We start from the raw sequence: 12676 nt of genomic DNA, 5'->3' as shown, positions 1-12676 counted from the left end.
GTCTATAGCAGTGCCATGTGACATCACATCAGGCATACTTTCTACTCACTGCTTCCTTGAATTTCATAGTTTTAAATCATTTCAAGATAGCATTAGCCTGGCATACTACTGGTTGCTTCTCCTGTAGGCAAACAACACATTTCATGTTATTTTTCCAACCCATCTAAAAATGTTACAAACTGTTATTTTAAAGTTATTTTATGTTCGTATAAAAACTATTTCATACTGAAGAAATACTATACATTAACGTTAGTGGTTTAAAAACATGACACTTCAAAACATTGGTATCCATTAGGCTAACCCTAATCAAATGCAGGTGACGAAGTTCTACTTAACATTGACTTTTCCATTGTTCGTTTGCAAACTATAGCTAAACTGTTTATTTTCCTCTTTGCAGATACGGAGAGAAGGGAGAAGCGATTCGCATTGAGAAGGTGGTGTACACAGGCAAAGAGGGGAAGAGCTCACATGGTTGTCCTATTGCCAAGTGGGTAAGTAGAACTGCATCATTCCACTGTGTAGTAGAAACCAGGACACAATCTCTGTGGGATAACCGTCAGCGTTTCATAAAACACTCAAGTTTTTCAAAATCTTCTGTTGAATATTGCTCTGATAGTCTTATAATCCAGTGAACATTTGAAAAAGCAGAGGTGTTCAGGAATGTTTGGCCCCACTTAGCAACTGGGACAGGAAATTAACTTGTGATTTGTGTGGAAGGAATGTGTATTTGTGCATATTTTGGAGGATGCAGAGGAAATTCACATTATGTGTGAAATTCACATAAAGTGAACCGTTCTGAAAAGCCCAGTAGATGAAGTTGCAGCTTCATAAAAGGTTGATTGGTTAACTCACAACAACTAAGCCAAATGGAGGCCCATCTGTGGATTTATTTTAAGGCGACATCTTAAATGCTGCATGTGTCTTTGTGTGACATGGTGGGAAAAAAATCTAACAAAATCCAGGAAGTTTTCAAGAAGAGAATTATGGAGCTGCAGAAGTCTGGGTCATCCTTTAGGTACAACATCCAAATGCCTGAAGGTCCCACTTACATCTGTTCAAACAATTACATCAGTTACATTACAAACACAGAGACCACAGGAATATCCAGTCACAGGACAACAAATAAGAAAACATAGGAAATGGGTGAAAATATATTGGTGTGATCAGATGAAAAGCAAAAAACCTCATAAAGATGTTGAATGACCCTATATACTGTCGTTACGCACATTCCACTCTGAAAAAAATCTCTAAAATCTTATCTTGTTTATTCTGACATTTTGCAAATTGACACAATTTCAGTATTTCTACCTTATCTGAAGTAGGTGAAGTTTAATCTGATTTAAAGTTGCACAGTGTGAAAAAAAAGGCGACGTTTTTGTACACAGTGTATGTAAATATTTGGGTAAAATGACTGTACATATTTAGGGTAGAGGCTTTTTTGCAATTGTGATCTACTCTTTCCTCAGTAGATAATTTATGTGTGCTGGACATCTGCTGGACAAACAAAGCAACTACAAAACTAACACTAACTTGTAGGGTTTACTGTGTGCTTTATTTTTGATTAAACATGGAATGAAAGTTATGCCGAATTCAATCTCTCGCCAGGTGATTCGTCGAGGCAGCGAAAAAGAGAAATTGCTGTGTCTGGTGCGTCAGCGTGCCGGCCACCACTGTGCCAACGCCGTCATCATCGTTGTTATTTTAGCCTGGGAAGGCATCCCAAGATCCCTGGCCGACAAGCTTTACCACGAGGTGACAGACACCCTCACCAAATATGGCAACCCCACCAGCCGGCGCTGCGGGCTTAATGACGAGTGAGTAGGCTGAAGGAAAACGCTTGTAAAAGTGAAAACACCACACTGCAGTTCTGTATTTTCATAATATTGTAAATGCCTGATTCAGTGTGCTTCTGACTATTATGGAAGTTCAAAAAAAGCTTCAAATTTTGTACTCTACTGGGGTTTAATATGTTGGTAGAATGATGTAAAAAGCTGCTACACCCAGCAACAAAAATAATTGAGCAAGTATATTTTCTGTAAATGTTTGGCATAACTTAAAAATATAGTTTATGATTGCAATATCAGTGAAAGAAATTCAAAAACACATTCTGGTGACATTTTGACTGTTTTGTGGTGCTAGTATCATTAGCATAGCTAACTGATAACATCTCAGAAGGTTTTGTAAGGCAGCAGACTTTAAGTCATCTTACAAATTGAAAAGGCGTGTCTATAAATACTGTAAGAATTGTTTTTATTCATTTTTTGAGGTTGTAGTTTATGTGTGTTTTAGCTGTAAGTTCAAACATAACCTTTCAACGATACAGGACATTTTGATCAGTGGCCTTAGCCACATATTTGAATCAGAAATGACATCTATATCAGGTTTGTTATTGATATTGAATCGACTTGGGCTCTAGACTACAGTCTATAGGCAGGCATCCATTACATAGTTGACATAGAAACATTCACTGTCATACCATAAAAAATAAAGAAAATATACTTCTCTAAATCAGCATTGTTTGCACAGCGTTTTTCATAATGGCACCTCATTGTGCAAAAGACTTCTACAGCAAACATTTTTATAATACTGCAGTAAAACTGACCAGCACCAGCCCGATGTTCTCCACTGACATGTTTAAAGTGTGAAAAATAAGTTTATAATTCACTGGATACTAACAGTGATGAGTGAAGTTGAGAGTTTGTGGTCTCTGTCGCCTTTGCAGTCGTACCTGTGCCTGTCAGGGAAAAGACTCTGAAAAGTGTGGAGCTTCCTTCTCATTTGGCTGCTCCTGGAGCATGTACTTTAATGGCTGTAAGTACGCCCGAAGCAAGACGCCACGCAAGTTCAGGCTACAAGGAGATCATCCCGAAGAGGTGCACATCGAATCAAAACCACCAATTTCAAAGCAATGCTGTTGCAAACCTGGAAATCTGTGGAGTTTCTGATGTTTTTAATGCGTTTTCCTTGTCAGGAGGAAAAACTCAGGGACAACTTCCAAAATCTGGCAACTGAGGTGGCTCCTTTGTACAAGCGACTGGCTCCACAGGCATACAGCAACCAGGTGTGTTTGCACAGGGCAGATCACCAACTTATGTCAAACACCTTTTCTTCAAGTGTTTCGCTTGTGCTGTACTAATCCAATTCTATCTTGGTTGATTTTAATTTTTTTTGTCAAACTTCTAAAACTAAAACGATAACTAACCAGGACCCAAACTCAATACTGCAAGAAACTTAGGTTCACTAAATGGTCCCTTTCTATGATGAGTTTATAAGTTGTTGTTTTTTTCTCTCCCTCCACTTCAGTGTGCAGCAGAGCAGCGAGCTCCAGAGTGCAGGCTGGGTTTGAAGGAAGGCCGTCCCTTCTCTGGAATTACAGCTTGCATGGACTTCTGTGCCCACGCTCATAAGGACCAGCACAACCTGCACAATGGCTGCACAGTGGTAAACCTACTCAGCATTCCTTTGGAATCTATTGTTCATTTTAAAGCAGTAAAAAGCACAAATCACAGGCACAACAGTTGTCACGTTATAAACATTAGTATGACCAATACAAAGTAGTGCATCATTGTGAAGTGTAAGAAAAATAACGTGGCAAACAACTGTTACATATCAATATGATTTCTTTTCTGTCTCCAGTTCCCAAAAGTCCCTGCTCTCAATTTTTTAGATGCATCTCTGTTAAAATGTACCTGAATTAACTGATTGGCTCACTACCAGGCCTCTGCAGAACTTGATGACATGCTGAGATTGTAATTCAATTAATTATGTGAGGCATGCCAGAGAAGGGATACATTCATAAACTCCAGGACAGTGGAATTTAAGTGACTGTAAGTGAGGACGATGACATGTTTAGGGTCAATGTCCTGCTTGACCCTAAACAAAATTCTCAGACAGTAGAATTTTATGAATTCTACTGTCTGAGTGTTTTGCAACTTCCTTCCAGGATCGTCTGTTTTACTTCCTTGTCCCTGCTCATGATTTTTTTTTTTTCCCGCTAGCATGACGTTACCATGTTTCACTGGTCACATTTTGTCTGTTTAGTTATTCATACACCTGGCAGATTTGGGTGAATTTCTCCACTGGAATAACATTAAGTAGCACTTAGGCCAGATAATTACTTAACACTACACAGTCACAAATCACACCGCACTTTTTACTGCCTACTTGTATCTATTACCATGAGTGAATTTTAGGAATTCTACTGTCTGAGCTGCCCTGCGACAGACTGGCGACATGTCCAGGGTGACCCCGCCTATCGCCCGGAACGTTAGCTGGAGATAGGCACCAGCAACCCTCCCGACCCCATTAAAGGACAAGGGTGTAAAGAAAATGGATAGATGGATGGATGTCTGAGCCTCCACTTTTGAGACTATTTATATTATTCATGTGCATTGAAATCACCCCCCCCCCCCCGGATAAATATGAAATCCTATTTAAATAAATATGAGTTGAATTGAAAATACCAGTAGAAACATGCAAAACGCTGGTCAGCAGTTAGAAAAGGGGCTTTGTTTGCTGAACACTTCTTGGATTAATGAAAAACCTGTAACAATCTGGCTGACAGTTTTAGGCTAAAGTGTCAGCCAGAGGGTTCAGTTTTGGCCTAATTAAAACACCTTCTTTTACACATTTGCAGTTTCCTCTACATGACCTGCGGCAAATTGCAAATGGAACTTATTTTGGTTTTCTTGTGCCAAGATCTAGATTTGTAGAGTGCACAACCACTGGTCCTGTCAAAAGGTTTTCCCACCTTTTACCCTACTACTGTATGGTCTTTTGGGCAATTTTCTTGTTCATGCTCTTCTTGCCTGTCCTGTTAGTTCAGATGGATGGCTATGTCTTGGTAGATTTTTCAGTTTTCATTTCATGGTCCAAAGCTTGGTTTAACTTATCCCTCATTGAAGTTCTCCACAACTTTACCCCTGACACTTGTATTTATGCTGAATTTGCATTATACACATGTGAACCTCATGTAGTAATTCTGTGATCTCTAAAGGCAATTATGAATTTGTAATTGGTATCATGGTTAAAGGGACCGAATGCAATGCCCATATCACTTTTCAGAAACCGTATTCAAATTTTCTTCTGCTTTACAATTATGGTGGCAACATGATAAAATGTGAAACATTTTAAGGATTATCAATTCTTTTGCAAAGTACCAAATATATGTTGCGCTTAAAAAAACTTCATAAGCAGTTTTTGCCTAGCTCACATTTTACTTTTTGTGCTTTGTTAGGTGTGTACGTTGACTAAGGAGGACAACCGAAAAGTGGGGGAAATCCCTGAAGATGAGCAGCTCCATGTGCTGCCACTGTACACCGTCTCACTGACAGATGAGTTTGGCAGTGCAGAGGCCCAGCGCCGCAAGATGCAAAACGGAGCCATCCAGGTACTTCAAGCTTTCCGTCGCGAGGTACGCAAGTTGCCCGAGCCTGCTAAATCTTGCCGGCAACGCCGACTGGAGGCCAAGAAGGCCGCCTCAGAGAAGAAGAAAAGTAAACTCACACAGCAGGCAGGGGAGACACCAGAGAAAACGGTGATCAAGACTGAACTTTGCATCAGGAGCTCTCCCCAAACCCCAGGCATTAAAGGTTAGTCATTCTCTTTGATTCTTTTGATTGTCACACAAAATTGAATTTGGTTGTACAAAACTGAAGATGTAATGGTACGGTTATCATCTGACCTGAAGTGAACTTAAAGTTTTGACCTATTTGTAATTACCTATCAGTATGACACATTAGCAAAAGTGTAGAGTGAAAGGGATAGCAATAATTGAATATGTATCCTGGTGTTGAAAGACTTTCATGTATTTGCAATCTGCTTTTCAGAAATCATAAAGCAGGAGATGAAGCCGGACATCAAACGGGAGCCCATTAACGGATCAATAGATGGATACCCTGTGCAGGCAACAGACCCATTCAATAACATCTATCAAAATCCTGCCTACTATGCAAGAGGGGGCCATTCCCCAGCCGGCCAGCCCTCTGCCGCAGACACAGTAAATGGCTACCATCCCAGTCTGCCTGCAATGCCCTACGGCTTCTTCAACTACCCCCCCAATGCTCTTTTCCGTCCTAAGTTGAAGACCTATGAAGGTCGAAGTAAGTTTGTCCAGGCAGAAAGAAAGTCTGATGCTCAGAGCCCTCAGGGCCACTTGCCTTCCAACAGCCACCCAGAGCAACACAACCAACCAAACAACAGCGCTTACGCCCAGCCTGCCAACTATAGCCTGTCCCGTCCTTCTTCTGTCTCCTCTGAGCCATCCAACAGAGGCACTCCGCTCATCAAACAAGAGCCTATGGATGTACCAGTCTATGAAGGGGCACTGCCAAGCCAGGCTTGTGCAAACACATCAAGCAGCACCCCTCAGCCTGCACAGTGGCCTGGGTATAAGATTAACGGGAGCATTATTTCAAATAACTGGGACAGCCACCTAAACCGTAGACAAAGTTCTGACGTCTCTTCTTTAAATTCAGACAAGCTGCAGCTTCACCAGCATGCCCAGCAGCGCCAGTCCTCTCCGTACCCTCAGCAGTGGACTTCCCATCCATGTTCAAACCCCCAAATAGCTTCCACCAATCCAGCACTCCAGGTACCTGCTTCTCCACCTCCATCCCCTCACCTTGGCACGGGGCACCAGGGTAACTTATACCGAGGCGCCATACGTCACAGTGCTTCGTACCCAGGTACACCACAACCTGTTACCTCTCACTCAGGCTCAGTAACTCCAAGACCTGGGACTCCACGTCCAGGCACCCCAGTCACTGGCATTCCAGGTCCACCCACCCCTGGACCTGGAACCCCAGGTCCAAGTACCCCAGGTTTAGGCACTCTACGACCTGGCACCCCAGGTCCTGCCACTCCAGGCCCAGCCACCCCTGGCCCAGCCACCCCTGGCCCAGCCACCCCAGGCCCACTGACTCCAGGACAACTTACCCCCAGGCACTGGGCAAGTCCTGCTCCTAGCCCCCAGCCAAATCCTTGGGGCTTCAGTCCTGCTGCATATAGCCCTGGTTTGAAGCACAGCAATCCTGCAGGAGCCTATCCCGACAAGATCTGGTCCAAGACTGGGGAGAACCGGTGTTCCACTCCCCTCGGGATCCAAGAAAAGGCCTGGAAGTCTTGTGGAGGTTCTCTGGCAGGCAGCACCCCGTCCCCCGCTCCCGAGGGTCGCCTGTTTCCTGATGCGCTGCAACAGTCCGATCAGGTCCTTTGCGATCCCTGCCGAGCCGAAAGCGATGTTGAAAGTTTCAAGCATCGTGAAGAAGACGAGGTGTGGTCTGACAGCGAACACAACTTCTTGGATCCTGCAATTGGAGGCGTAGCAGTAGCGCCAGCTCACGGCTCAGTCCTGATCGAATGCGCCCGGCGGGAACTACACGCCACCACTCCGCTTAAGAAGCCCGATCGTTCTCATCCCACCCGCATCTCCCTGGTCTTCTACCAGCACAAGAACCTCAATCAGCCGATGCATGGCCTGGCTCTGTGGGAGGCCAAAATGAAGCTGCTGGCAGAGCGAGCACTGCAGAGGCAGCAGGAAGCAGCTCTCCTTGGCCTCTCCCAGGAAGACATCAAGGCACTCGGCAAGAAACGCAAGTGGGGATCTTTGTTAACAGGCGCCAGTCCAGGACCTGGACAGTCGAAAGACAAGAAAGACGGGCCAGTGACACGGTTATCTCACACATTCTACACCACCTCTATGGTTACTGTGTCTCCCTATGCCTTCACTCGCGTCACTGGGCCCTACAGCCACTTTGTCTGAGGCCAGACAGACACAGAAAGACTGAAAGCACCAAAGTGGTGCAGTGGACAAGTAGAGAAGGCAATGAGCAGGAGAAATGTCTCTTTGCTGTTTCACAGTCTAGCATCTCTCCATCCAGCCTCCTCCATAGTCTGTAGGGAGGAAGGGGAGTGGGGGACATTTTTATTGTTTTTTACCTCATGTCAGGCAGTGGTTTGGGCTGCAGACACACTGCCTGTGGTGCTCTTCCTCTCTTGTTTCCGGAGAGGAACTCCATTGCTTTTTCTTGTTTATAAAATTTTAATGATTCTAATTATTGCTATTATTATGATTGCTATTGTTACTGTCAATGATGTTATTACAGGTATTATTATAATGAACACTTGTTTTTTTTTATTATTGCTGTTTTCATTAATGTTATTATTAATGGGATAGTTGTTTTTTTGTTGTTTTTAAAATTTATTTTTTAATCAATCAGTCTGAGTCACTCAGACCGTTGCTTTTTCCAAGTATGGAAAAACTGTACTCCCTTTTTCTGTTTGATTTCCTTTCTCCGTGTTAACTCTATTTGCAGGAGGAGCAGTAATCTGACCAGTCAGACAGAAAAGTAACAGAAATGTTAATCATGGTTCCATGCAAAAAAAAGTAGATTTGATCTAAGATTTTTATCAGAAAATTATACCTCAACGAAAAGTCCAAGAATAATCTTTGAATCCTAAGAGGTTTCATGGAGAGAGTTAGCTTAGTCTCTTCTTCTAATGGTTAATGAAACATTTCAGAAATAAGACAAACATGAACAATGAAACCAATCATGAAAATAATCCATTTGAAACAAGAGCATGGTGAAAAACTCTGTGGCTGGCTGTCTGCGGCTAAGTGATGCGCTCCTCCTGCTTATCTGCACTCCTCCAACTTTCGACTGGTGCTCAGCTTCTCTTTCCGATCGGTTTTCCATCAGCTTTTTTTCGTGGCACTTGATGCTGTATTTTGGTGCTCAAAAGTGGCTCGAGTAGTGTTTGCAAGGGGGTGGGAGGGGTAACTATTGTTATTTGGACACAGATGGGGCACCAAAATAGAGGCTTTCATTGTCTTAAAAGACCCTTGGGCGATAATTATGTCGCGCAGAAGGCACGTTTAATGACAATGCTTTTTGCTTGACATAATTTCCTACTCTTAAAACTGAGTTATCACTTTATTTCTTCACAGAAGTAAAAAAGAAAACAACTTGCAAATGCTCTTCGAGTCAGATCTGCAATTTCCACATGGGTTTTGCTCTTTATCTTCCTACATCTGTTTATTATCAATGAAAACTTTCCAGAGTGAACTCTAGAGGGCAGCAGTGACTGCCTGTTCAAACAAGCACTTGAGAACCATTCAGAAACCAGGCTCTAACCACCCAAGGCCAGCAGAGGGAGCCCTCACTCCCCGTTTGGTGGCCACTGGTAAGACTCAATAAAGCAGCTCATCAGGCTGAAGTCTGGAGATGCATCTGGAAAGTTCATCCTGAGCTCTAGCAGAAGGAAAATGTTGTTGGGACTGCAGTGCTCTTGGTGCTCCTATACATACATTGGTGCTGTCCTTTTAAACTTGATTTACTACAGAGGGCCCGGTCCTTTCCTCTGTATGGTGCTGTCATCTTTCGGGCAGAGCGAGGCATGTGCTACTGCAGGCGCCTTCCTACCACAGAGCCAGCCAATCAAATTGGTGGTTTTTTTGGGGGTCGCAGCTTTGCCACTGGGCTCAAGAACAGGTTCCCGTTGAGGAGTTTTTAGTGTTTATGCTGGCAGACGGTAACAGAGCCCACTGTCCAGGGCAGAGAAAGCACAGTCAGTCATGACATCTCTTAGTAAACACATCAGCAGCGCTTTCCACTGAGGAAAAACAGTACTGAGAGGTAAAAGGCAAACCATCGGACGTTACCGTAGCTTCAGGGAGTAGGCGCCCAAATGCAAAACATCAAATACTCTCTCGCTTTGTGTTCTATAAGTGTATGAGGAGGTGTGTGTTGTGTGAAAGAACACATTTTCACCCAAAAACCAAAGAGAGAGACTACTTGATTGATGAGCATTTTCAGTACTTTAATCACTTATTATTTTTTACTTCTTTCACAATCCTGTAGTTTGCTTGTTGAAAAAGAGAAAAACGAGCGACTGACAACTCTATAGAAGTGGTTGTTTGGGTCAAGGCCCGGGGCGAAGGACCGCGATCCGGGCCCCGCGAGGCCTCCAGCTCTCTACCTCACGCCGTAGAGACACTGGTAACCATCCCGACTTGCTACTGAGGGCAGAAAATCCCGCATGTCCCTTTGTGTGCTCTAGGTTTCTACACTCATTTTAACTTGCTTTTTGTTTTTTTGTTTTTTTTACTCTTATTTATTACTACATTGTGATGATGATGATGATGATTGTCTTTGATGTTATTTTCTTTTTCATCTTTTTTATATAGCTAATACAAATTGTAAATAGAGAAGAAAAGATTTATAAAAGCACTTTTAATCTTGATTTTAACGACAAAAGAAAGAGCCGATTATTGACAACTTGAAGCTTAGTTGTTTTTTTGTTTTGTTTTCATTTTCTCAAGAGAGAGGTAAAAAAATGTAAATATTAAACTATTTAGGTAAGATTATTTAACTGGTGAGGATAGTAAACTAAAACCATGGATGACATGGGACGGGGTGGGGTTGGGGCGGGGGGTGTTGAAGTCTCAGAAAGCCCTTTGCAACACTTGGTCTCAATGTGTTGTGTGTAATCTTTTTTGCTCAGTTACACTGCTGTTTTTCGCTTTCAGAAGTACTGTACCCCATGTCAGCCTGTAGACGACAAAAGCGCTGTCGCTTTTAGAGAATTCATTCATGAGCCCAGGTATCTGATGTGTGGTATGTGACGGATAGCTTACTCACCATGGAGCCACCCCGTCATCCCCTCTCCCCCCACGACTCCACTCAGTCACTCCACTAAGAGGATACACAACAAACTGGAACCCCTGGGTTGCAGTTCTGTGCCCACATTTTCACATGACAATTAGCGACATTGACGAGTGAAAGCCTTACTTTAGCTTCTAGAGTCAAGCTAGGCTAAATCGGAAGACGGTGAGATAAGCTAAAGCTAAAGCTAATCATTCCCACTTGAGTTGCAGACCATCTGCTTCCCTGCTTGTGTAGACGTGTCGCTAACTAACTCCTTATTGTATCGTTTACTATTTAAGGATCCAGACGGCAGAGTTAGCATGATGCTAGCAGGAGTTCTACTGGTGCAGCTTGTTTTACCTTTTGATATTCATATTACATAACCCACAGTTATACATTCTTAATGGTGCTGAGGATGTTGTGTCCAACATTTCTCATCTGACTTTGTAAATCTCTAAATGTTCTGTTTGGGGGGTTCTCTGAGATGTTGTTGGGGGGGGAGGGGAATAAAAAGCAGGGGTGGGTGTAGGGGCAGGTCAGACAGGCGGTGCTACAATGTTAACACATTAAAAATTCACTGTGTAAAAAAAAAAAAATCATAGGAAAAAAATGCAAAATGAATATTTGTTTTCCGAGCTCCTCGAATGTCAATAAAACTGTATTTTTAATCCAAGCAGTTTCGAAGTGCGCGAAGCTGCCCCCTGGTGCTGACTTTATGAATAAGTCTTGTTACAACGCTACACGTTTTTTACATCTCTCTCTGCCGGGCTCGAGGGGCTCTCCGACAGCAGATCACTTCCTTTATTAATACTCATTCCATAAATATACTTTAAGCTGGTAAAACTAGGATGAGAAGTAGAATCAGAATATATAAGGACTGTTATCTGGGGATTTATATTTGGTACAGCGAGTACCAAAGGCTTTTAGAATAATCTTTTTTGAGGATGTTGTAAATGTACATGTTAGATGAATGCTAAGGTATTTGAACAATCCCAGAATTGTGTACTGCTTCCCTCTTTTACTCCCTAGTCATGCACTTCCTTTTTACTCACGCCCATCTTTTACTTCTAAACCTTGTATAGTTTGATGTTCTGAACCACACAAATATAGATAAAAAAAAAAAATGCATCTCATTATCTATGGCCCGACTTTGAAAAATTATAAACACCTGATTTACTGAAGACTCTCCAAAGTAGGAACAGAGACTTGAACCCTGGCCCATATGAAAAGATGAAAATGAACCTACACAAGTGGCAGCTACATTCCTTTTTTGATTTGTAGGATTGTTCTTGGTTCTTTATTTTTATGTCAATGATGCAGTATGTAAAAAAAAGAAGAAGTGTTTTTGTTCAGTCTCTCTCTCTCCCTCTCTTTGTAGCTGTATGGTGTATCATGTGAATACATAGTGTATGTGGTTAAAAACCCCACAATATTGTTTTATGTTGCGCGATAAATAAAAAATATTAAAGTGAAATGTTTTTTTGGTTTTTTTTGCTTCATTTCTTATTCATTCTGGAACCGATTCCTGTTTTAATTGGAGCATCACAGCGCCGGGATGGTTAGCAATGAGGAGCCGGGCGTTTAGCTCCGGCTTTAGCCAAACATGCATCACGTCACCGATTTGGTTCCTGCACTCTGATGAATAACCACAGGGTGGAAGCAACATAAGGATCTAGTTTTAGACAAGTGCTTTTTTTATTATTGAAAACAAAGGAGACACCAAGACAACAAAAAAATAAGATAGCACAACACAAAAGCTTTGCCAAATATCAAATAGTTTGGAAGCATATTTAGCTCTACTAATCCTGACTTGACAAAGAAAATATGTAAACAAACACATTAATGTCATATGAATTTAAATACATTTTTAGTGATCCAAAAGAACAAGATGGGATGGTTTAGTGACAAAGAATGCTCAGTAATTAGATGTCTGATATATCTCATTAAAAAAAATCTAACAAAAAATAGGATTTAATAGTAAAACCATTCCAAAGTATTACAAACCAGTTCAGCAAAGAGAAATAAATATA

At 42.2% G+C, this 12676-nt stretch overlaps 1 protein-coding gene across 3 annotated transcripts in view; it reads left to right on the top strand.

The window, feature by feature from the left end:
• tet3 (tet methylcytosine dioxygenase 3) overlaps positions 1 to 12120 on the top strand; it is a 40052-nt gene extending 27932 nt beyond the window's left edge. For all 3 annotated transcript variants that reach the window (XM_008417664.2, XM_008417665.2, XM_008417666.2), the window contains 7 exons: positions 398 to 491; positions 1606 to 1814; positions 2723 to 2873; positions 2972 to 3061; positions 3304 to 3441; positions 5237 to 5591; positions 5829 to 12120. In XM_008417664.2, the coding sequence (XP_008415886.1) occupies positions 398 to 491; positions 1606 to 1814; positions 2723 to 2873; positions 2972 to 3061; positions 3304 to 3441; positions 5237 to 5591; positions 5829 to 7762 (2971 nt within the window). In that variant the 3' untranslated portion in view covers positions 7763 to 12120. The remainder of the gene's footprint in view (positions 1 to 397; positions 492 to 1605; positions 1815 to 2722; positions 2874 to 2971; positions 3062 to 3303; positions 3442 to 5236; positions 5592 to 5828) is intronic.
• Positions 12121 to 12676: the final 556 nt, after the last annotated feature.

The sequence above is a fragment of the Poecilia reticulata genome, linkage group LG9, assembly GCF_000633615.1.
Source record: "Poecilia reticulata strain Guanapo linkage group LG9, Guppy_female_1.0+MT, whole genome shotgun sequence".
Taxonomy (NCBI): domain Eukaryota; kingdom Metazoa; phylum Chordata; class Actinopteri; order Cyprinodontiformes; family Poeciliidae; genus Poecilia; species Poecilia reticulata.
Note: the sequence above shows the minus strand (reverse complement) of the source record. Positions and strands in the feature narration are given on the sequence as shown.